This window comes from Paroedura picta, chromosome 12, assembly GCF_049243985.1.
Source record: "Paroedura picta isolate Pp20150507F chromosome 12, Ppicta_v3.0, whole genome shotgun sequence".
Taxonomy (NCBI): Eukaryota; Metazoa; Chordata; class Lepidosauria; order Squamata; family Gekkonidae; genus Paroedura; species Paroedura picta.
The window spans coordinates 44040996-44066105 of NC_135380.1; the positions used below are offsets into that span (position 1 = coordinate 44040996).

At 51.1% G+C, this 25110-nt stretch overlaps 2 protein-coding genes across 13 annotated transcripts in view; one reads left to right on the plus strand and one right to left on the minus strand.

Annotated features, from left to right (window-relative positions):
- The window catches only part of NUP188 (nucleoporin 188), a 55066-nt gene extending 42636 nt beyond the window's left edge, over positions 1-12430 (plus strand). The window contains exons 36-44 of one of the 3 annotated variants that reach the window (XM_077306544.1): positions 741-833; positions 1015-1173; positions 1940-2077; positions 2321-2395; positions 3476-3685; positions 4868-4999; positions 7965-8038; positions 11042-11171; positions 11518-12428. In XM_077306544.1, coding sequence (XP_077162659.1) covers positions 741-833; positions 1015-1173; positions 1940-2077; positions 2321-2395; positions 3476-3685; positions 4868-4999; positions 7965-8038; positions 11042-11171; positions 11518-11688 — 1182 coding nt within the window. In that variant the 3' untranslated portion in view covers positions 11689-12428. Of the gene's footprint in view, positions 1-740; positions 834-1014; positions 1174-1939; positions 2078-2320; positions 2396-3475; positions 3686-4867; positions 5000-7964; positions 8039-11041; positions 11172-11517 lie in introns of all 3 variants that reach the window. The other 2 variants (XM_077306543.1, XM_077306542.1) reach the window with 2 other exon arrangements.
- A 2149-nt stretch (positions 12431-14579) lies between these two features.
- SH3GLB2 (SH3 domain containing GRB2 like, endophilin B2) overlaps positions 14580-25110 on the minus strand; it is a 64780-nt gene continuing 54249 nt past the window's right edge. For 6 of the 10 annotated variants that reach the window (XM_077305911.1, XM_077305908.1, XM_077305905.1 and 3 more), the window contains 5 exons: positions 23034-23123; positions 21736-21836; positions 18910-18924; positions 17160-17427; positions 14580-15977 (listed from right to left, as the gene is read on the minus strand). In XM_077305911.1, the coding sequence (XP_077162026.1) occupies positions 15870-15977; positions 17160-17427; positions 18910-18924; positions 21736-21836; positions 23034-23123 (582 nt within the window). In that variant the 3' untranslated portion in view covers positions 14580-15869. The remainder of the gene's footprint in view (positions 15978-17159; positions 17428-18909; positions 18925-21735; positions 21837-23033; positions 23124-25110) is intronic. The other 4 variants (XM_077305912.1, XM_077305910.1, XM_077305906.1 and 1 more) reach the window with 1 other exon arrangement.

Sequence of the window (25110 nt, forward strand, 5' to 3'; positions counted from 1 at the left end):
AAGAGCCCTGCTTGGTTGGACCAAGGTCTTCTCCTAGGCCTGCAATTTCCAAGTAGTCAGCCGGACTGTGGCCACTCACGAATGGGGCTGGCCATTTGCCCAAGCACTGGTGTTCAAGGTTGAGCTGCCTTGGAACATGGGTGCCACGAAGATATTTAATGCGGGTATGAAACTCACGAAGCACTTTAAACGATTCCTTACAGCGGTAATCAACCTCAAAGTGACCATTGATGGGCAGTGTGCACCTTGTGCAGCTGCACGGTCAGATTTTGTAGCATTTGCAGAGGCAGTGGTGGGATTGTATCCGGTGAGCTTTCCAGGCAAGAGGGTGATGCTGAGAGCTCCCTGAAGAGATCAGGGCCCTGCCTCTGAACTCCCGCAATTTTGCAGGGCCTGCTAAAGGGAGCTCCTCCACCAGGCATTTGCCTGAAACCGACCAAACCCAACAACATCCATAGGTCCCCTCTCAGACATCCCCTCCATAGCCTGAACCAGTCTCGCCTCTCTGGGGGCCTTATCATCCTGTTATATTGTTGATCAAGACCATTGAAGTTGTGTTGATTTAGAAGCACCGTTGGATTATTGTTGACGTTACTTTTGACTATGTTATATGTTTAGGTCGTTCCACGTATTGCCCCTCAATGTTATATGTAAACTACCCTGAGCCGTAAGGGAGGGCGGCATAAAAATCTAATCAATCAATAAACGCAGAGCTGCATAGATGGCCTGTTCTCTTTCAGGGGGCAGCAGCTGTGGCCGGAGCGGGTATCATGCAGAGCCTCTGTTTGCCTCTCCTGAGTGTGTACCAGCTGAGCAGCAACGGTGCCGGCCAGGTGGGTATCCCTCCCTTGCCTGGCTTGGCTGCTTTCCTGAAGACCCCCCTTGTGCCACTGTGACCCAAGGAGCCCTCTTAGAGCCTGCCCGTGCATTTGTCACTTGAGGCCAGTCCCGTTTCTGATTTGTTCTTGAAGACGACTGACTGTCCATGTTCACTGCCGTGGCCCTTGCGTGCAGGTGCCGGCTTCATCCCGGAAGTCTCTGGATGCCCCCTCTTGGCCTGGCGTCTACCGTCTCTCCGTATCACTGATGGAGCGCCTTCTGAAGACCCTCCGGTACAACTTCCTGACAGAGGCCTTGGACTTCGTAGGCGTTCATCAAGAGAGAATCCTTCAGGTTCGTCAGGAAATCAATAAATTCAGTATTGGGAATATTTATGCCGTGGATTTCCTTGAATATTAAAACACAATAAAAGCCAGGAGGGCGACATTAAGGAATAGTTAAAACAGCGTTGCGCTTCCGTGCATGATAAGACATCACAAGCCTCTTGGAATAAGGTGGTTTTGTGTCCTCTGTGAGACGCCTTGCACATCTCTGGGCCTTAGTGGGGAGTAGAGTTGCATGCGGCAGCATCCGAATCGGCCGTTCCAGGCCAACACGGCCAGGGGGGGGCAGGGGAGACACAGGCAACGGTGCGTAACTTGGCGCACACACGCAGGTGTGGAGCTGTGCACCTGCGTGTGTGCGCCGAGTTACACACTGGCTCCCGTGGCCTCCTGGAACGGCTGATTTGGCTTCCGCCTTACACAGCCCTAGTGGGGAGGTTGTTCCATAAAGGTAGGAGCAGTCGCAGCAAAGGCTACAGGTATTTTGCTACAGGTATTTTATACGTGGGCATCTTGGAGTGTCCGTGGAGTGAAGCCTGTTGTGTGCAATTAGGCAGCATCTAGGCTCATGTAGGGGCAAGTAACGTTTGCTTTGTGGGAAGCAGGAACAAAGGGTCCCTGCCCCAAGAAGCTTGCCGGGAATGAGGACCTGCAAGAGTGGGGAGGGGGGTAGGATTTGGAGGATGCCTTCTTCAGCAGTAGGCCTGGGAGATAATGCCCCAACTTCCGTTTTGCTGTCAGGCTGAGGGTGGGGTCTGTGTTGTTTCTCTTTGCAGTGCCTGAATGCTGTCCGGACGGTCCAGAGTCTGGCTTGCCTTGACGAAGCAGATCACACCGTGGGGTTCATCCTCCAGCTTTCCAACTTCATGAAGGAATGGCATTTCCATCTGCCTCAGCTCTTGGGGGACGTGCAAGTAAGGGGAATCTGTGGTCCCTGTCCTCCTCAGGTTTTCCGTCATGCTGGTGGACACGGCAGCACCCATGACTTGGGAGGAGAGCTTGCCAATGGGACTTACCCTTCAGTAGCTGTTTGTTAAGGCTTCGTAACTCGCAGGGCTCTTTTAGGGTGCAGGCTGCTTTACTTTCTCTTTTGGCATAATGCCCATTTTACAGATGTGCATTTGAGGTCAAGCATTTTTGCTTCTGGTATGTTTCAGGTGAACTTGTGTTACTTGTGCCAGGCCTGCACCTCCCTTTTGCATAGCCGAAAAATGCTTCAGCACTATCTACAGGTAAGAAAGTGAGGGACTCACTTCTCACAATGGCGGTAAACCTGGTTTGGTGCTGTATTACTTCAGACAGCAGATGATGGGAGTGAGACTCCATTAAAATGTTCCCTGCACATAAACAACTAGCATGCCAGCGAGAGATTCTAGCAAGTCTTGTACCTGAAATGCTAGTTTTCTGTGTGCATGAAACTGTCCTTTATTTCTCTGGTGGCATGGTTGTCCACCTGAAGGCCAGAGCAGTTACGTGTCAGACGTGCAGTTCCACACTTGACTGGGAGCCGTGTTTTAATTCAGGGGTGGCCAAACTGCGGCTCCAGCTGTCCCTGGACTACATTTAGCATGAGCTCCTGCCAGCACGCTTGTAGTCCTTGGACAACTGAAGATCTAAGTTTGGCCACCTCTGCCTTAGTTCTTCCAGGTGAGGGATACGTGCCCAGTGAAGCCGTTGATCAGTACTGGTCTGTCTTGCTTATTGTCAGGTGGGGGCTGTGTCTTCTGTCTCCCCCCCCCCCCAAAAAAAAAGTCCAAGCCTTGTATATGCCAAGTCCAGTGCAGATCGGTCCATTGATTCTCCCTGATTAGCAGGTCAGTTCCAGCTCCCTGCTTTAAGTAACTGTTCTGCATGGGGAGCCACCCAACTGACATTAGACCTGGTATAAGTTCTTTGGCCTTTTCCTATTTCATTTGAGCATTAGCGTGTCCAGCATCAAGGGGAACAGCTTTGGGAACACAGATTTCCAAAAGCTCTTGCTAAAGGCTGAAAAGTTTTGTGATGTGTCAGTATGTTCCTTGATGGTTGTTTTCCACACCAAAGAAGGAGAGTCAGATGTAAAATACACATACTGCAGAAAAATCCCACATAACCAAAACGTGGCTGCCGTTCAAATTACTAAAATCTGGCCCCGTCTTCTTTTCCGCCCCTTTTTTGCAGGACAGTTTTTTGCCTTTGCACTGGCTGTGCAGAAAATCAGAAAGCAGCAATTTTGTATGCGACCCCTCCTCCCTTGCCTAGCAAGAGAAAACATGGCCTTAGGCTCTGTCCCCACTCACTTGTCTCACTTGTGCTCCTATTTTCCTTTCCAGACGAAGAATGGGGAGTCCCTGCCCTCTGCTGTCATGCCTCGAGTCCAGCGGGTTCCCCACACCTCCTCCAAGCCCCCAAGCTCAGAGACAGAAGCCGCTGAGCAAAAGGCACTGCGCATGGTGCAGTACAGCCTCCTGAAAATCCTCAGCAAGTCCCTCGCCGCTCTGCGCCATTTCACCCCGGACATCTGCCAGATCCTCCTTGACCAGGTACGGGAAGCCAGGCGGGGAGGAGGATGGCTATAGGCCCCTGTGGGAAACATGTGGCAAACATGGTGTCCATGTGGCAAACATGGATGGACGTCGTGTCGTGCATGAGCACCTGTGGTTTTGCTTGCGAGTTCATGCTACATGGCCCCCCCTTCCCCCCCCAGCTTCTCTCCACAAACGTGAGATTTTCTAAATTTGTCTGAATGGCATGATGAGGTCTTTATCCACTTGGCCTGTTCAAGCCTCAGCTTAGAATATGTGGGCTCTTGACTGTCCTAAGTGCATTTGGTTATCCTTAGGCCAGGCTTGTCAGAGTAAGAGAGGAGGGTTATCTTGTGCACGGAGGTTGAGCGTGGGCAGCCTGCTCAAGGCCTCTCCTAAATTCATGGCTGGAGTGAGTTTGGAACTTGGCATTTCCTGCTCGACACTCAGGCTCATGGCCACTGTGCAAAACCACCCCTTTCTGTTTGTTGTCATATGTTTTGGGTTGGGACCTGTGCTGGAAGAGGCACAGGCACGCCACCAAGTTGGCTCAAGCAACTCATCTTGCAAACTTGCTGGATTTGGTTTCCCTCTCTGCAAGATTTCCTGGTCACTATTGTGGTGAAAGCCCAGATTGCCCCCTTCCGTGCAAATCAGGGTGCATTTTCCTGAAGCCCATTGCTTTATAAAGACAAGCAAATAGTGGTCCTCCCTGTTTTTCACAGGGATGTCGGGTCTGATTCTCACTGAGCTGGGCAGCTAGGTGATTGGATACTTCTCCAGACTTATTCAAACTGATTGGATACTTCTCCAGACAAAAGGGTTGCAGAAAATGAGCAGGATGGGGAGCTAGAAAGCTAGTACCCTTCTCCCTGGCATGCTAGTTTTCTTGATGTAGGGATACTTCGGTATACAGGAGCATCTGTTCCTATCAGTCAAAAGCTTCCGCCCTGGCCTGTTGTCTCCCTTGCTGTTGGTTCCTGCATTTGGTCAGAAGCAGCACTGCCTGGGCATAGGTTGAGAACAAGCCCCCTGCCGTAGCTCAGATTGGATCTCTCTGGATGCTTCCTTCTGATCTGTGAAATCCTGAAATAGCTAATCCTTGTCTCTTGTCTCTGGTGATGCTTTAAAAAGCTCTTGGCTTGTGAGATGACCTGCTTTGGATTTCATGGCTCTGACTGGCCTGCCTTTGTGTTGCAGTCGCTGGACCTCGCGGAGTACAACATTCTTTTTGTGCTGAGCTTCACAACTCCAGCCTTTGATTCAGAAGTCGCCCCTTCTTTTGGGACCCTTTTGGCCACAGTGAATGTGGCCATCAACATGCTAGGGGAGGTAAGAAGGGCCCAGGGGAACAGGAACCCACAGCTCTGGAATGGGAACCAGGAAGGAACCATGGGAGGGTCGGGCAGGTGGGATCTAGGGGGTGCATTCAGGGATACCAGAGCCAAAAATCCACCCTTTTTTGGCTTCCCAAATGGGTCTTGGTTTTCTCAGGAAAAAAATCCTGAAAATATCCTCCTTGGGAATTACCGGCTAGAAAAGTGGAGGGTGGGGAAACAGATTGGTCCTACCTCTCAGTGATTTGTCAGGCTTCTAAAGGCTTAAAGAGATGGCAGAAGACAGCCTGAGGCTCAGCTGTGCTTGTGAGGGAGAGGCTGTTCCTGCCGTCCTGGGCTTGGGCTTCTCGTGCAGGCGGGTGGGAACTCGGCTGCCGCAGAAACCAGGCCCAGGTGTTGGTCCCCACGGGCCAGACTTTGTGCTTGGTTGAAGCTTGGGGGGCAGGAGAAGTCAAGTCAGACCCAGGATTGGGTGGCCTTTTTTTTTACTGCTATTTTTCTTCTTGGTTCAAAATAAATTTTAAAATCTCCATACCATATGGGTATTTTTCAAGATTTTTTTCAGGTCCAATAGACCTATACCAAAAATAGTAATTAATTATCTGCGGAATCTTAGGCCTGCCACGGAGAGGAACTCGCAAGCTTTATACATATAAAAATTCTAGAAGCTCCCAAGAGTGCTCCCCCCTCCCCCCCAGAGGGTGACTTTCCCGCCCAAAGTCACGTGATATGGGAGGGGTCAGCACTCTCCGCTCAGTTCTCCTTCCTGCCACCTCTGAGCAAGGACTGGTCAGCAAGCAGAAGAGAAATTTTACCTCAGAAGGAGAGGCGAATGACTCAGAACTCTGATATTATGGGCCACTGTTTTAAATATTAGCGGCCTTGTTTAAATAAATAAATAATGGAATGGGCTGATCCAGGCAATGTAGAAATCCTTACTTGCCTTACTGATCCATGAATGTGTAGAAGGGCCTCAGTACAGATATTATCATGTTGAATGATATTTCCATAAATTGACAAGCTTTGCCTGAAGTAGATGGCCCTATTGGTATCTCTCTGAATTACATGTGCTCAGAGTTTTTTTCTGCCGTCTTCTTGGCTGGATTGCCTCTAATAGACATCTGCAGTGGAGTGACCTGATCAATGATCATAGAATCATAGAATCATAGAGTTGGAAGGGGCCATACAGGCCATCTAGTCCAACCCCCTGCTCAACGCAGGATTAGCCCTAAGCATCCTAAAGCATCCAAGAAAAGTGTGTATCCAACCTTTGCTTGAAGACTGCCAGTGAGGGGGAGCTCACCACCTCCTTAGGCAGCCTATTCCACTGCTGAACTACTCTGACTGTGAAAAACTTTTTCCAGTTGATCCACATTTGTCCACCACTATGTTATAGATGTCAACTCCTGGAGAGAGGTTCTGTGGGTAAAGTGGATTCAATCCATTTTTCCGCTATGTAAGCCCACACCCACCTCCAGGGTGCGTGATCTTGCTAGTCTCCCATGTGGGACTGCGCAGGAGCCACGGAGATGAAAACAAGGTTGCACTTACCTGTAACTGTTGTTCATCGAGTGGTCTTCTGTGCAGTCACACAACCCTCCCTCCTTCCCCACTGTGGGCCGCTGATAATGGATTGACTTGCCTGTTCCGGTGGCAGGAAGGAGAACTGAGCGGAGAGTGCTGACCCCTCCCATATCATGTGACTTTGGGCGGGAAAGTCACCCTCTGTGGGGGAGGGGTGAGCACTCTTGGGAGCTTCTAGAATTTTATATGTATAAAGCTTGTGAGTTCCTCTCCGTGGCAGGCCTGCGATTCCGCAGAACCCATGTGGGACTGCACAGAAGACCACTCGATGAACAACAGTTACAGGTAAGTGCAACCCTGTTTTCTCCGGAGCTCCCTTTGCGTTGCACACCCACTCAATTCTGTGACCAAACTGCAATCTCAGCCCCGTCACGGTGGCATAAACAGCCCTTTTGCTCATTTTCAAGCCGGCAGCATTTATTGATTAAGCAATGTATCCATTTTAACTGAGCAAATACATCTTCCTTGATTAAATGGGGCTGTCTTTTAAATGGTCAGTACATTGAAAATAGGTATTTATGAAATGTGTCGCTGACTAGTTCACCCTTGGCAGAAGGCACTCCCCTCCGTGTGTGAAACAGAATGCCTCTTCTGTAGCCAACTTTTACCTGGTGATAATCGAGGTCTCCTCATTCTGGTTGTAAATCTGGTCTGTGCCCACGAGGCACTCCGCAGCTCCAGCTTCTGTTGCCAAGGCATTTTGTGGCTTGGTAGTCTCTAGCAGGTGCTGCTGACACAGATGACAGCCTGTCCTTGCCAGTTTTTTGTTTTTAACAGAACCTAAACAGTTCCACAGAGCCTCTTGTGGCGCAGAGTGGTAAGGCAGCTGACATGCATTCTGAAAGCTCTGCCCATGAGGTTGGGAGTTCAATCCCAGCAGCCGGCTCAAGGTTGACTCAGCCTTCCATCCTTCCGAGGTTGGTAAAATGAGTACCCAAAGGGAGCTCCTCCGCCAGGCATTTGGCTTAGGTTGACCCAAACCCCCGCTTCCAGTTGGCCCCCAAGCTCCCCCCCCTACGGCCAACACTAATCGGTTTTACCCACTGGGTCCCAGTAAGAGTTGAGCTGAGGCTCTCGCAATTTCTATTTTATAATGTTAATTGTTATGATCTTGTTATTATTGTTATATTGTTATTACTGTTACTGTTATTTATTGCAGTATGTTAATTGTATCTTTTCCTGTTTTCTGTAAACCGCCCTGAGCCCTCGGGGAGGGCAATATATAAATATAATAAATAATAAATATAATAAAAATAATAAAAATTAAAGAAATGGATGCTGAACTTCCCCTTCACGCCAAGCTCTAAAACCGCAGACTCTCTGCCTGTCGTGTGCGTGTCCCACTGATGTTCCTCTGCTTTCCTTTCTTGGTCCAGCTGGATAAGAAGAAGGAGCCCTTCACTATAGCTGCAGGACTGGCTGCCCAGCAGGAGGGAGTCAAGACTCTCAAGTAAGTCCCTGGGCTCCGGGAGCACTGCATGTGACACCCTTGGAGACTGCCAGCTGGCTGCTGCTTGGACCTTCCTGGAGGCTTTCTCTGGGAATTGTTTGTTCTGTGGATCTTTCTCTTTCCTAGAGGCACGGGTAGCGCTCTTGTGTCGGCATTCATCTAGCACTTACAGACCTGCCTTATCATAGGCAGCGAGGTGGACCTTTTCCCGTCCGGCTGACAGCAGAGTTATAGAGATGGCCAGGTCAGCTCGGACTCCTTCATTCCCTGCTCCTTTGGTTTGCTGGGCAAGAGAGGTGGCCATGCGGTGTTAAGTGCCTCCTGCTTGCGCCAGTGGAGAGAGGGCGAAATAACAGGACAGACAGAGCAAAATGCCCAAGAGGGGAGGAGGTGAGGAAAAGGCCAGGGAAGATGTAGCAAGGATTCCCCCCACACACACACACACACCAATACACCGGAAGATAGAGACAGAGTTCAACGAGATCTGAACACAATGGAAAAACAGGCAAATGAGAACAAGATGCAATTTAATAAAGATAAGTGTAAAGTTCTGCATCTGGGTCAGAAAAATGAAAAGCATGCCTACTGGATGGTGTCAGGCGCACAGGAAACTCACAACAAAAACTTATTCGAAAGAAAAGAGTTTTATTGATTAGCACTATACGCATTGGACTGAAAGTCAAATCTGACCAGAGGCCAGATTTGCCTCAGCTTATCAATACATTTCTCCCGCCCAAAACTTGACAGTTCCCAAGGAGGGGGGTTTGAGAGGAAAGACATATGTGAAACCAAAACAGGATTCTAAACTCCCAACCTTGAGAGAGGTGACAACAACCCTGTGAGCCCATAACAAGATAAGGTTAACATAACATCACTATTCTATTTTATAGCTTACAAACTACAAGGCCGGGGCAAGCAGGCGCCAGGCCCAATCAAGCAATATAACTGACATGGAGGAACTCAGGCTAATTTATGACAGAGATTCTACAATCCTGACAGATGGGAAATATGCTTCTAGGTAGCACTGTGTGTGAACGAGACCTTGGGGTACTTGTGGATTGTAAACTAAACATGAGCAGGCAGTGTGATGCAGCGGTAAAAAAGGCAAATGCCATTTTGGGCTGTATCAACAGAGGCATCACATCAAAATCACAAGATGTCATAGTCCCATTGTATACGGCACTGGTCAGACCACACCTGGAGTACTGTGTGCAGTTCTGGAGGCCTCACTTCAAGAAGGACGTAGATAAAATTGAAAGGGTACAGAGGAGAGTGATGAAGATGATCTGGGGCCAAGGGACCAAGCCCTATGAAGATAGGTTGAGGGACTTGGGAATGTTCAGCCTGGAGAAAAGGAGGTTGAGAGGGGACATGATAGCCCTCTTTAAGTATTTGAAAGGTTGTCACTTGGAGGAGGGCAGGATGCTGTTTCTGTTGGCTGCAGAGGAGAGGACACGCAGTAATGGGTTTAAACTTCAAGTACAACGATATAGGCTAGATATCAGGAAAAAGTTTTTCACAGTCAGAGTAGTTCAGCAGTGGAATAGGCTGCCTAAGGAGGTGGTGAGCTCCCCCTCACTGGCAGTCTTCAAGCAAAGGTTGGATGCACACTTTTCTTGGATGGTTTAGGATGCTTAGGGCTGATCCTGTGTTGAGTAGTGGGTTGGACTAGATGGCCTGTATGGCCCCTTCCAACTCTATGATTCTATGATTCAATCCTGACAGTGCACCTGCTCATTCTTTAATGGTAGCAAAAGTTGTACTGGGATAATTTTGTTGGGAAACCTTCTCCCATCCACTGTGCAGCCCCCATCCTGCCCCTTCAGGCTTCATTCCCCCCCAACTCAAAGAATATTCAAAAGGAACATGATTTGAGTCCCCTTGAGGGATGCCAAACAGCTATATTCATGAGGTATCAATAGAAGAGCACAGGATTCATTAGGGAAGGGTTAAAGCAGCCTTTCTCAACCTTTTTACCACTGAGAAACCCCCTGAAACATTCTTCAGGCTTTAGGAGACCCCAGAAATGGCATAATTGTGCAGAATATGGTTGGGAAGCAGAGTTGTGGACACGCCAACCCGTGGCCCCTCCCCTTCCCACCCTTTCTAGGCCCATCCCTGGCCATTTGGGGAGGGGGGGTCAACATGACCATATATGGTCATTGTTGTTGTTAGGTGCGAAGTCGTATCCGACCCATCGTGACCCCATGGACCAGGGTAGTCAAACTGCAGCCCTCCAGATGTCCATGGACTACAATTCCCAAGAGCCCCCTGCCAGCGAATGCTGGCAGGGGCTCCTGTGAATTGTAGTCCATGGACATCTGGAGGGCCGCAGTTTGACTACCCCTGCCATGGACAATGATCCTCCAATATATGGTCATATCACCTGATAAATGTTTAACAGATTTTTTAGAAATATATAAAATGAACTTCCTTGCACCCATTCAGGAAACCCTTCCAGGGTCATCAAGTAACCCTGGGTTAGGAGCTGGAAACACCACCTCAGAAGTGTAAGGAACCCGGATGGAGGATCTGTCAAGGAAGGATAGCTTCACATCTTGATATTTTTATTTAATAGTGAAGGTTGTGTAAGCAGTGCTTTTTGACTTGCCCGTCAGGAGTGCCTTTTCCTGCCCACCGACTCGGTCCTCTTCAGAGGTCCTGCTTCAGTGCTCCTTCCACGTGAGGCTACACCAGGGGGGGCCAAGCAGCCCCAAAATCTTTCAAGGGACATTAATATGTCTCCCTCTGTGGGCATCTTTCGCCAGTGGATGAAGACTTTCTTGTTTTATTTGTTTTATTTGGCATACCACCCATAACTAGGTTGGGCCCTCCTCCCTGGTTCCGGGGTTGGCTTTAATGGGGTTTTATGGGGTTATGATTTGAAATGTAGTTTTTATGCGTCCTGCCCGGGGGACCCTGATTGGGTGGAAAGGGAATACATATATAGATACATTTTAAGTAACTAGTTTATTCTTGAGCGACTGACATCTCCTTCCTCAGGTCCCTGCTTATGTTTACAATGGAGAACTGCTTCTACCTGCTCATCTCCCAAGCTGTGCGCTGTTTGAAGGACCCCGCAGTGCACCCCCGTGACAAGCAGTGGATGAAACAGGAGCTCAGCTCTGAACTGGCAAGTACTGAGGTTTTCCTTCGTGGACCCTGGAGTAGGAGGCCCGAGGGTGCTTCCCCCTCCTTGGAGCAAGGGGGGTGGGGAGGAGTCACAAGTGTCCATTTTGAAAGCCTGCCTTCTTTTGGGGCAAGTTGCAGCCACCGCTGTAGTGTTTTCCAGGCCAGAGAGCAGCAGGGGGCAGTTTGCCATTGCCTGTCTCTGCACAGTGATCCTTTTTGGGTCCTAACCACTTCACTGGATCTCAATCCATCCAGCCCAGAAAAATCTACAGTGCCTCCATTCAATGGGACTCATCTGGATGGGGTCAACCAAGGAATTAAGCTCACTGCCGGCTTCTCCTTTTCAGAGCACTCTTCTCTCCAGCCTGTCCCGCTACTTCCGCCGTGGAGGCCCCTCTTCTCCTGCCAGCAGCGTCCTCCCCTCTCCGCAGGGCAAGTCTGCCTCTAAGCTGGGGCCAGAGGGGCAGGAGCCTCTTTTCCAGCTGGTGCAGGCCTTTGTCAGACACGTGCAAAGATGAAGAATTCCTTGGAGCCAGGCGGAGTGTGCAGCTCCCTTGTCTGGAGTGCATCGTTGCAAGATGCCTTTGCTCTGTGTGCTAAGAGTAAATTGGTGTCTGTGAACCAAATTCCTTATTTTTTTATAGCTCGTGCTGAGTCCAGGCGGGGAAGAGGAAGGAGAGACGCTGGTGGCAAGTATTTTTCTCTCTGCCTGTATGGGGCATTAACTTCTGTAGTGTGCAGATGTGGCCTCTGGAGGGTGATGCACAGCCCAAGGCCTTCTCTTTTTGTGACAAACTGGACCAGTCGCTGCTCCTCTGGGGGCTACGTCTGTGCCATTTGCAGGCGAGACGTCTAGCATCTCCCAACTCTCTTCCCCCCCTGCTTCTCTGGTGCAAAAAAGAAGGGGTGGGGGGTGGAGTAAATGCCCGTACTGTTGGTCTCGCGTTTTGTACAACACGTTCCCTATTTATACTGATTAAAACCATTTCTAGGCAATGCTGGGAATCCGAACGTCTTGACTTCTGGAGGCACAGTAGGGTTGTCTGTGTTTTCTTAAAACGTTCCACTGTTGCTTCAAGGGAAGGACTGTGACACGGAGAGAAGCTAAAGCAAGTAGAGGGCTTGGAGTAAAAGGGAACACTCAATACTTTGGAGCAGGGCCGAAAGCATCCGGACCCTCTGCAGCTGACAAAGTGAGCAGCTCCTTTCCTGAATGGCTTGAAAGGAACCCAGAAGGAAAAGCAGCCACAGGGAGGGATGCCGAAATAATCCAGTAAAATGCCAGCGGAAGCCTCTCTCCTAGGGAGGGGGTGTGTCTCCCGGGGGGGCTTTGCAGTGTTGTCTCTCTTAATGCAGCTTGACACTTCAGGAGAAGAGTTGGTTTCCTATGCCCCACTTTTCTCCACCTTAAGGAGTCTCAAAGCCGCTTACAATCACCGCCCATTGCTCTCCCCACTACAGGCACCTGTGTGAGGGAGGTGGGGCTGAGAGTTCGAGAGAATTGTGACTGGCCAAGGTCACCCGGGAGGCCTGCTGTGGAGGAGGAGCAGGGAATCGGACTGGGCTCTAGATCAGAGGCTGCCACGCGTAACCACAACACCGCCTTGTGCTGAGCAGTGTTCGACTTGGGACGCACTGTAGAACCCGGCCCTGATTTAACCAAGCGCCTGAACGCCCTCGGTTGCCCTGGTTTGCACAAGCCAGCTGCTGGTGCTGCCCGTCACACTAGAACACCCTTCTGCTTCCAGCCCAGCTTGTTAGCACTGCCTCCTGTGCAGGAAGTGGATAACCAAGAATGGATATCTAGAGGGCTGGAGGCTTCTGTGAGCTCTGGCCGTTGACTGCTGTGTGAGCCCAGACAGGAAGGTGGCCGTTCCGAGTCCTTCAACAGACATATGGACTGCTGTTGTGTTCAAGGGCTGCCCCTGTTCTTGCAGGTTGAAAGGCGGTAGTGGTTGGATTTAATGCAACAGAGGTGCACAAACTGATCGAAACACGGGCAAAGCCTTTATTCAGGAACTTACATAGCTAAAAGTCAAGAGTAGAGACTGGGTTCCAGCTTCCTGATGCTGCTGGTTAATGACGATCCCCACCCCCCACCCCGTCTCTGCAGCAGCTGGCATTGTAACTGGGCCAGGTAAGCAAAATGAGCCATTCAGTCCAGAGCAGCCCACCCCCCACCCCCCACCCCAAGCTTTTCCTACGTCTTTGCTCGCTCCTTGGAGCCCGCAATACAAGGTGGATGGACGGATGAAGGAGCCAAGGAAGGGTTGCAGGTAGAAGTTTATTAATCAAGGTAGCAGTTAACAGTCATGCTGGGCCTGACCTTTACAGCGGAGCTCTCTGCCTGCTTCCTTCCTCTCCGAGGGTTGTAGCAAATCCACAGCAAATTGGATAGTTTCCCCAGAGCAACTCCAGGCCCCTGCCCCGTGACTGAGGAGGTTTAGGGTGGTCTGGGCATAACTGCCATCCACAAGGAGGACTGCACACCCCCTCTTGCAGCTGCCTTGTTGCCAACTGTAAAAAGACTGGTCAACCAGCCCTCCCACCCATGGAGGGGTTGAGGCTTCTGCTTTCAAGAAGGATGCACAGAATTAATAAGTGGCATTCCACAGGTGCTTTGCGTCTGCCACACCAGTGCCCAAGGAGGCAGATGAGCCTGTTGTGAAGCTGGGCATTCTGGCCCTGGAATTCAGACTTTGCCGTACTGGCCTTCCTAGCAAGGGGGAGCATTATCTGCCTACTGCTCATAAGACTCTGGATTCAAGTGTTCAGAAATCTGCATGTGCCCAAAGGCAAGAAGAGGGGGCTGCTGCTTGTTCATCTGGAAAGGAAAGGGGCTCACACACCGAGGACTTTTGGAAGGAAGAGAGCGGAGCTGTAGCTTTGCAGAAGCGGCTGTTTCTCATCCCCTGCCCCAAAGACCCTCCCCCCTATCCCCCTCCTTGCAGCTAGACCAGGGGTCCCCAACCTTTTTGAGCCCACAGGCACTTTTGAAGTGCTGATACAAGTTAGTGGATGCAACCAGCCACAAAATGGCTGCTGCAGGTGGAACCAGCCACAAAATGGCTGCCGCAGCTTCTCCAGTCGCACCGCGAAAGACCCCTGTGCCAGGGCAGCTGCTGCCCAGTCTATTCTAAATACTCCACACAGCCAAGCAGAAGCCTTATCGGAAAGAGTACACTCCTAAATATTTGTTTATATCCTGCCCTTCCACATCACTCAGGGTGGGACACAATATTTAAAACAGTTAAAGCCCCCCCCCCCCCCGCTTTGCTAAAAGCATTTGGAGGGCACCGGGAGAGGGGGCAGGGGGCACCAGTGTTGGGGGTCCCTGACCGAGGCTGAAGGCGCATGAACCGAAGCCTGGCAGCAGAATGAGACTCACAAAACAGCAGCACAAGAAGGCGGCAGGCTAGGTGTTTATTGGCAAAAGTCAACCTTGTGTGTGTTTATATAGTGTATATATATTTATATCTCCAACATGGAAGTGCTTTGAAATCTTAACATCAGGATAATCACAAAGAAGCTCAGAAGAGAGAAGAACTCAACAGGAGAAAACCAACAAGCCAAAGTGGTCCATGCAGCCAGCAGCCCTGCGGGCGGGTTTAATCTGCACGGTCGTCATGAAGACGGGCTCTTCCTGCAACCGCAAGAAGAAATATGGCTTTACTCTGCACCGCAGCAGTTTAGGGGGTGAGACGGGGGCACCCCAGGCAAGGGGGGCCTGCAGGGATTCACAAGGAACAGCGAAGCATCACAACCCGTCCCCATTCTCCCCCACAGCACTCAAATAAGGGTGCAAGCCAGCAGTGGGGCAGGAAGGCTCTTTCCATGTGCAAGAGGAAAAGCATTTCATAGGATTCCAGAAAACAAGCACAGGTGTTTCCCAGCATATGGTATTAAACAAGAAAATCAGAGTCCAGCCTTGCTTCCTTGCCAACCGAACAAAGTCATGTCAGAACAAGGAGGGAGGGGTGGTGGTGAAAGGAGAAAGCCTAGTGCATGTTCAACGGGGGAGGGGGAGAAGCTGAACAAGGGCAGTTTCCAAGCACTTTCTCCAGATCAGCTGATTTGCAGCAGCACCCCTCCCCCCTCCCCCTACCCCGCTTCACAGCCTGTGCTAATGCTTCCCTTCTTTCCTTCTGACCCTCAGGTCACTAACCTGTTCACCATAATTTTAAAAAACTCAGAGGGTGGAACAGCTGTGTGGAAACAAGCCAGTTTCGCCTTAACTTGGGTGGAATGCACAAAATGGCAGCAAGCAGGGTGGAAACAGGGAGTGACAACTCAGGCCTGGCTGAAAAAGGCACCTCCCAGGACAGACCAGCTGAAGTCTAGAAAAATCTCTCTGCTGCACCTGTTAAAATCCACTGAACTGCCAACAGAAGAGGAGAAGGGGCTGTGTTTTTTATTCTTTAAATCAGGTCACCCACAGAGGGCTTAAAAGTGAATCTGGACATTGGTAACTGCTAACCCTCCAGCCAGTCGTGTACATGGTCGATTCAGTAATGGGATCCTTAGGAAAAGTGAAGGGGCAACACCCAGACACCCACCACCGCAGTTGCCTCGATCCAAACAGTGAAATCTGGCCCTGAAGAGAGCAATGGTCGTGGATGAAGTCAGCCGGCCCGTCCAAAAGGCGCCTGGACACAGAGGGGCCGAGGTCTTGCGTGAAGGCTCCTTTGCCCAGGGGGGCTTAACTGAGCAGTTCTAAGTAGGTAACGGGGACCTTCCCCTTTTGATTGCCTCTCTCCCCGATGAGCCAGTCGGGATCCATCCCTGGCAGGCTGTACACCGTGATCATCTAAAAAACAACCACAGAGAAAAGTCATGGGGCAGCCCGTCTCCCGCAGGAACATAAAGTAGCTCTTGTCAACAAAGTGCGCATGCAGCCTTAACACTTCTAGACAGGATCCCTGTTGAAGAACAAGACCGGGACATTCATGTTCATGCTCACTTCTTGAGCTTCCTCTTCTCCTGAGCTGACACGGCTGCTTACCAAACAGACAGCAAGAACCAGCCTCAAGTTGGGATAAAAGAGGGACCCAAGACAAGTTTACTCTTCTGACAGAGCTGCGAAATGGGCAGCTAAATCAATCCAGCCCTTTCCCCGTTCTCCTGAAAAGTTGACAGCTGAATTTGGAGAGAAGTAATATTAAAGAGTTGGGCTTTATACCCTACTTTTCACTGCCCAAAGGAAGCCCAAGCGGCTTCCAATCGCCTTCCCTTCCTCTCCCCGCAACAGACACCCTGTGAGGCATGTGGGGCTGAGAGACCTTGGAGAGAACTGTGACTGGCCCAAAGGTCACCCAGCTTTCTGCATGTGGAGGGGTGGGGAATCAAACCTGGTTATCCAGCTTAGAGGCTGCCGCTCTTAACCTCTCTACCCTGCTGGCGCTCATTTAGTAAGCCAATCACCCTACGGCAGCCATGCACCCAGTCAGCCTTACTGCTACTCAGACTTAAGCTTTCAGCCCCAAAATGTAGTCCTGAAATGAAGGCAGCCTTGGGGAAGGACCTGAGGGCAAACTGATTCCTCCCATACAGACTGCATATTGGCTACCCACTGAGAGGCAGAAGGAGACACCCCGATCCCTTCCCTAGAATGTGTCTTGCAGCCCTGCTGGGGAGCTGTGGGCTGTTTACCCTACCCTTTTGCACACCAACACACACACATACACACACGGAAATGGCAAGATCATATGGCAGTGGGAATCACTTCCCTGGTCGGGTTACCATAGTTTGAAAAGCAAATCAAGAAAGAGCACCAAATAAAGAGGACATGTCCGCAGAGGACATCGGGGGGGGGGGGGGGTTGCCGTGCTGACTGGGCAGAGGCAGGCTGCAGCCACAGGAAGACAAGAGCAGCAAGGCGGGCTCTGAATTGCATAGCTTCTGCACCTGACTGGCCAGACTGCAGTTCATGCAACGGAGCCCCCCCAGCCGCCCCAGAAGCAGCCTTGGTGCATACAGAAGTGGAGCCCACCTCATCGGCAAGCAAGGCGAGCTCGCTGCTGTCTGCCGCCTGGTAGTCGTAGAGCACTCTGGCCTTTCGCGTCCCGCTGGCAGGGGGCTTCACATCCGTGGGGTTCAGACTTTCCACAGCCGGGGCAGAGTTAGGCGCGCCAACCACCGTGGGCACCACTGGAATGGTGGGCACTGTTGGCCCCGTGGCGGCAGCCAAGGCAGGGGGGGAGGCAGTGGCGGGGGGCGGCGACGTGGATTCTACGTTGCCCACAAATGTTCCAGGAAGCCTGTAGGGTAGAAGGAGGGAGAAGGGTTCAGATGATATACGGAGCAGTCACTGTCCTATTCTACAATACCCAGTACGTCCTAGTTTACATAATGCGAGTGACATTTGTCTGTTCTTGGCCCCCTCTACCCGCCAGCAGGGGATATTTTCCTTAGCCAGAAGTAGTAGTGTTGCCCCCCCCCCCCGGACCTCACAGCAAACCAGAATTGGTGTAAACCGTGTCCAGCAATCTCCCAGGCAGGCTAACGGCCACCCACGGCATGCGGCAAACTCGTGGGTCAAACTGCTTCTGTTCAGCTGCTGCAGCCAACCATGCAGGGATTAAAGCAGAATTTAAAACCCACCATTTGTCCCCATGACTTGTGTGCAGCCTCAGCCTCAAGGCACCATGAGGGGTAACTTCCAATCTCAAGCCAAAGCAATCCAAATATAGTTGCCAAAGTAACCCAGCAAATCCCCAACGTCTTCTTGGCTCTTATACTTTCTATGGCTTAAGGAAATGATCTTGTGGATCGTACACTGTGGCTCTCCAGATGTCCATGGACTACAATTCCCATGAGCCCCTCCATGGACATCTGGAGAGCTATAGTTTGGCAACCCCTACTATATTTTGGGGGGAAGGGGATAACTTTCACCTTGGCTGGGCTCCCCGCATGGGTATGCCTAAAAGTTATTTTAACACTGCTCCAAGAAAATGTACAGGGGCACCGCTCTAAAGGGATATGTTTAGTTACCAATGTACTTTAAAAAAGAGACGGTAAAAGCTATTCACCAGGGGTTTGCACCCCAATCCCTATCCCTACTCTTTATATACTGCTTTATATACTCTTTATCTACTGCTTGTCTGCCACAGAAGTGTGCCCGAGACGGTTCGCTACACAAAACCAGGAAAATGAATCGAAACTGTGATCGGCAGTGGAATAAGGACAAATGGCAGCTTTAGAAATGAATGCACCAGTGGGGGGGGGGGCTTGGGCGTGGAATAGGAACCCCCATCTTATATGCAGCTGCGAATTTCCTGCCTTCTGGGCTAGATGGCCCTGGAGTTCCCTTCCAACTCGATGACTCTATACATGAAATAAATAAAAGCAACAGTCAAGAAGCCAGGAGCCTGCCAGCAGCGGGCTGTAGTTAAGAGTCAGTAAAAACGTGCTGGAGTAGAACAGTTCTGACAGGTGTCCAGGAGGCCCAAGGGGAGATCCCCAAGAAGCCCATGGGAGGTGACGGGGATAGCACAAGAGTCCATTCACAGGTTCCTGCCCGCAGCTGGCCTGGGGTCATGGGCATGTGCAGGTATACATGTGGCCCCTTATCTATCCATGCAGCTCTTTTAAGGCCAAAGCTACACTCCAAACCCAAACTGCCAACCAACAGCCGCTGGATTGCCTTGCGTCAGGATCTTGTGTATTCACACTTTGAAAGGGGACAAACGGGAAAAGTCAGGGTTGTTCTCCGGCCACCTAGCCGCCTTCATCCTACTTACATTTCTCCTCTGGAACTGGGAGCATGAAAGAAAAGGCAGACAAAGCAGACGTGAGCAGTTGCCCGGCAGCAACCAGACTCTCTGCCCCCCCCCTTCTCTCCCTGAAAGCCACCCAGGCCACAGGCAGGCCTCTGCCCCCGGTGGATGGCGAGTGGGGCTCCACCTCCTAGCATTCCCAGTAGGGTCGGGGGAGTCCCAATGAGGAGTGGGTGGAGAAGAATTGTGGAGCCTGGGACTTTCCACGCCCAACCCCATTCCACCAAAGCAAATGCTTCTGTGCTCTTCCCCCCCCCCCCCGCCTCCCCACCCCACCCCAATCTAAGACATACACACATTTGGACTGTAGGCAAGGGTCTCAAGATCCTGGTTTGGAGTAAAAGGCAGCTCTCAGCACCACTGGTATGTCCCTTGGGAGGGAGCTGCATGGCACAGAGCCTTAAGAGCAGCCTTACAACAGAGGTCTCCAGCCACACTCCTGTGATGCCCTTCACAACCCTATGAAACTAGGGGACAGGGGCAGAGTTTGGGACACTGTGAGGCTTCACCGAGGGTTAACATGAAAAAGAGCAGGTCTGCTGCAGCCTGTGGGTGTCTGTACTTAGCCTAGATACTCTCTGCCTCTCTCCTAGATACTCTCTGCCTCTCTCTCGAGGCCTGATAAGCAGAATGCGCTAAGTGGCTAAGTGGGAAAAAATATCTGAGCTCAGTTCTGTAACAGGAATGGAGGGGCGAGCCAGGAACGAGCGGCATCATATTGGGGAAGGCTCCAGTGAACAAACCCTCTGACTCAATTCCAGTTCGTGATGCCAGAGAGCAAGAAGCCAGAACTGGGGCTTCGAGAAGAAGTGACAGGAGGCTAATTTTCAATCCCGGGGAACAGACACGTAACTTCCTGGCCTGGACTCAGCGATCTGAACGGTGCACTGGAGAAGCAGCTTGGGAAGCCAACAAGGTACTTGGTAGACATCCGCTATTTAGTAGAATACCAAAATATCTTCTCTAGGCTGGCAACCTTTTGTCTGTGGAGGAACCCCTGGAATATTTTGCAGGCTTCAAGGAGCCTCAGAAGTGACGTCAACTGGCCACATCTGCCTGCTACGCTGCCCGGAAGTGACATCAGCCATCCACTCCCCCTGGATGTGACCAGCGCTGGGAAGAGCCAGTAGAATAAAATCAAAGTAATCATTGAATTCTGCTCTACAAGCGGGGCTTGTAGGGCCACAGGGGAAGTGGGCATTCATGGTGTCGAGTGATGTCAGCCACCATCTGAACTTCTGGGAAAGACTAGAATCCTTGGGGAACTCCCAGGGAAGCCTGGTTGGGAATCCCTTACAAAGCTGGATCCAGCACACCTGCAGTCAATGTCCAGCCTGACATATGATGCCTATGCAAAAGCAGAAGGGGAGCCTTTTCTTGTCAAACTCAAGAGAGTAGAGGACATCTCCCTCTGCTTTGAGTCCAAGTCCACCGCTGTCTGAGTTCCGGGTGAACAACAAAAGAGGGAACAAAATAACTCAACCTGTGTACACAAGTTTGGAACCTTAGAGGTTGAGCAGCAGAAGAATATGCTAAATATTAAAATACAAATATTTATGACATTGATGTGCACATTTAAAATGATCAGAATATCAACAGTTGTCTCACACTGTTGCACAAATCCAGAGCACATTGACACGTGGCTCAATGACCTCATACAAAAGACCAACATGCGTTTCAACCCTTCTTGGAGTCTTCCTCAGTTGTGCTCTACATCCTATAAGACATACCTCTGAGGAGGGCGGTATATAAATATAATAAATAAACAAATAAATATGCAAAATACACTCAGGCTGAGAGAGGCCGATATTAATGGTGGCATATTGGACAATAAACCTTTTTATGGGGGGCTCCACGAGAGAGATTCGCACACATTTTATAACAAAGCAGAGTCCAAGAGCACCTTTGGGCATGCACTCAAAAGCTCCCACCTTGAATAAATCTTGGTTGGCCTTAAAGGTGCTCTTGGACTCCGATTTCATTCTGCTACTTCCGACCAACACGGCGGCCTACTTGAATCTACACATTTTATAAGTGTGGGAGCCTCTTATAGTCCACCTCACTAAATTGCATGAGTGTATTTAAATATTACATGAGCCTGTTGTGGCACAGAGTGGTAAGGCAGCAGAAATGCTGTCTGAAGCTGTCTGCCTGTGAGGCTGGGAGCTCAATCCCAGCAGCCGGCTCAAGGTCGACTCAGCCTTCCATCCTTCCGAGGTCGGTAAAATGAGGACCCAGCTTGCTGGGGGGTAAACGGTAACGACTGGGGAAGGCACTGGGAAACCGCCCCGTATTGAGTCTGCCATGAAAACGCTGGAGGGCGTCACCCCAAGGGTCAGACATGACTCGGTGCTTGCACAGGGGATACCTTTACCTTTATTTAAATATTAGACCGCTAAGGAGGACCCCAAGAGGGGTTGAAACGCATTTGTTTTGTTTGTTTTTTATCAAGCCATGTAGCCATGTGTCAATATGCTCTGGATCTGTGCCATAGTGTGAGACAAATGTTGAAGTTTTTAAAATTTCAGTTCCAGGTGAGGCAGGGTGTAGTGGTGCTGGTAGTTCAGGAAGTTTGAATGCACTTTATTTCTTTAAAAACCCGCAAGGCAGGATCCCAAGGATCTGTTCAGAGAGGTGAGGCTCTTCCTCTTTCTGCATGGGGGGGGGGGGTCCTCTGCAGATGGAAAGCACCCACTAACAGAACAGATCTGAAGCATCTAACGGGGGGGGGGGGGGAAGGACAGATCAGCATTATCCCAAGAGGACCGAGTCCGAACACTTGTCCTCTACCTGCCCAGCTGTTTCTGAAGGTCCAACATGTACTGGTAGCACTGCGCATAGTATGTGGCCTGAGCTTCGGCAAACTCATGGAGACAGCGCAGGTGGTTGACCTGAAAAGAGAGCACACAAGAGAAACCCCTCAGGACTCCCAGCCTGGCAGTTACCGGAAGCTGAGGGTGCCTCTGCCTGACATTTGAGGCCTGGAAGAGGCTTCTTGAGGTGGTCTCTGAGCACAGTCCTGTTCTTCCTTTGCTCACCGAGGCCAGGAGGTGCAGAAGGGTGCAATCAGCACCCAAGGGGGCTGCAGAGTTTGTGTCTCCCCTCAAGCCACAGCTCTGTGGCTGACACCAAGGTATGGCCACCAAGGTATGTGGCCTGCGGTGGTGTGGTGGGTGCCAGAAGGCTAGAAGACCACGTCAAATAGTCAAAGGGGCACAAGCCTCAAGGGAGACTGAAGCACCTCTTAAAGCCCTTGCTTACCTGAGGCCAGCATGACTTGGGCCACACAAAACTTTCAGTGGCCTCAGAGGTCTGTGTGACCTCTCCTAAAAACAGGAGCTACTGATTTAAAAACATGTTTTGAGGCCACAGCGTGAGAGAGAACACATCGCACCGGAATGGGAGAGGAAGACCAGAAATCCTCAAAGTGAAGCCTTTGCTACTCTCTGCAAGTCTCTCCTCTGCCTGCGGGAGTGGAGGCCTGGGGGACCTGCTGGTCAGCTCAGGCAAGGGCTCCTTGCCCCACAGCAAACAGAACAACGTAAGGCAGAAATGCAAAACCAAATCACGGCAGCCAGACAGAGCCACGCAAGACCTTTGGCCACGAAACAGTGCCTGGAGGCTTGCTACATGCAACTCCTGAGAGGTTTGTGCCTTGACTGGAACAGAGGTGTGCTGCTGTCAGCTGGGCCTTCACCCGTTCCTAGGAACATTCAGAACATGAGCTCTGCCACGTTGGGCCATGAAGTCCAGATTCTAGTCTCTGCCCGGCTTTGCAAGGCTCAAGCCGCAAGGGGGGGGGGGCTTCCCTGCTCCTGTCCCCAGACAGACACCCCCCATTCCCTGTTCATTGGAATCTTCATCAAAAGCTACCCAAACCACCTGCAAACCCCACCAGCCAGAGGCTTCGTTTTGGCTTGACCTGAATTTCCAGAACTAGCAACGGCTAGTTCTGCCACTGGGCAGTGAGAAAAGGTTTCCTTTTCTGAGGTCTCCAAAGGCCCTTGCGATTAACTGCCCCCACAAGAGGCGGGATTGAGCCACCTGGCTCATGGCTGAAGCGATGCCCACAGTGCCCCCCTCCTTACATGGGTGCTGCTGATCCCCTCCAGGAGGAGGCGCGTGACTTCGGCCTGCCTGTCGAACTCTGTCTGCGCCATCCGGAGTTCATGCTCTGCCTGTAAGACGGAAGAGAGATCTCCTGTGGGATCCAGGAAGGCCTCCCGGGATGCAGAACCAGCGACAAAAACAGCAAGCGGCAGGCCTTCCCCACGGGGCTCCCTCCATGCTGCAGAGGAGGGCCTTAACGGCACCAGAGAGCAGCAGCTAGAGCCAGCGAGGTGTCAACAAGATCCATCTCAAGCGAAAAGAAGCACTCTCAACGTTGGCAGGGGCTCTTGGGAATTGCAGTTCATGGGCATCTGGAGGGCCGCAGTTTGACGACCCCAGATTTAAACATTTCCATGCGTGTGGCAGGGAGGCGTGGCCGGCTGACATAACTGCCTGGTCTCGTGAAGCTGAAAAAATTTCACCCGAGCCTCAAAGGTTCAAAGGGTGCAAAAGGCTGCTCTAGACCAGGGGTAGTCAAACTGCGGCCCTCCAGATGTCCATGGACTACAATTCCCAGGAGCCCTTGCCAGCATTCGCCAGCGAATGCTGGCAAGGGCTCCTGGGAATTGTAGTCCATGGACATCTGGAGGGCCGCAGTTTGACTACCCCTGCTCTAGACTCTCAGAGGCCCAAGCTGACTGGCACCCCCAGCTCCTCCAGGGCCCTCCCGTTGCCGCCAGTTTCCTGGGATTCGAGAAAAACTCTCCTCTGGAGCAAAGTTGGAAGCCGGCATCAATTTAGAAGCAGGGGGGCTCTCTTGCCAGTTCCGCACTGCCTGCATTTAGAGGCTGGTAGTTACATTTCTAGATGCACGGCCAGAATTCCTTAAGTGACTTCCTTCCGGAAGAAGGGCTGTATTGCCATCGGCATGGCTTACTAGGAAAAGGGGTGCATGCAAACCCTATCATCCTGCCAATCCCTACCCCTGAGCTGCCCTGTCACCCCACCACAAAAATAGCCCTGCCAAGTGGACGCTTCCTGGGGACCAGCAGGGACTGTGCACCTGGATTGTCATCTAGGTACCCCTGGGGCAGGTGCCTTTGCAAAGATTCAGAAAGGCAACCTCCTGTGGCAAAAGCAGTGTGTGTCGGGTTGCTTCTTTTGTTTGACAAAGCGCCCACCAAACCATCTGCAGCAAGAACTCCTGCTTGAGGGCGAGAGGGTCTCTCCATGCAGAAGGGCTGGATCCAGACGACACTTCCTGGCAGAGGAGAACTACTTTGCCTCCCTACTTCCAAAGCGCCACTTGGATCCCTGTGAAATGCTGCTGAGGGGGGACGGGACGGGACGGGACTGAGGGGTAGTGATAATAATAAGGCAGGAAGTCTGCAGGTTTTGGCAGGCAGTAGACCAGGGGTAGTCAAACTGCGGACCTCCAGATGTCCATGGACTACAATTCCCAGGAGCCCCTGCCAGCAAACGCTGGCAGGGGCTCCTGGGAATTGTAGTCCATGGACATCTGGAGGGCCACAGTTTGACTACCCCTGCAGTAGACCGTGGGGGGGGGGATGGATGGGGCGACAGACCAGAGATCAGAAGGGCACTAAGGGAGTTAACCCCATGCTCCTTATGTCCATTAGAAGTTTTCAAAAATGCCTCCGAGATTCAGTTGCCATCTTCCAGGGGACTGTTTACCAGACACCATACCTAAGCGGCCTTCTTTTTGATAAGAATCATATTGTTTTAGTTGCTTCATCCCATTTATTAGGGCTCCTGTAGGGTTAACCCTATAACAATCGTCCAAACCTCTCAGTGGCTTTTTGAGAGACCTGCACCTTTGATGGAACCAGATGTTAGAATGGCCATTTGGGTGCTTTCTTGGTTCTGATCTTCTGCCTCTGAGAGTCCCCTGGAAGCTCCCTGCGAGAGCATCAAAGGCACATGTGGACATAGAGGTTTTAGTGCTTAACAGGAACTCCTCCATCCTGCCTATGAAGGACAGAGCGTTGAAAAGTTTAATAAACTTGTCTGTCCTCATATTCCATTTAACCCTCGGAAGGCAAGTCTCATCATTCGACATACCTTCATATTGCTGTAGTGAGCAGGGTAAGTGGC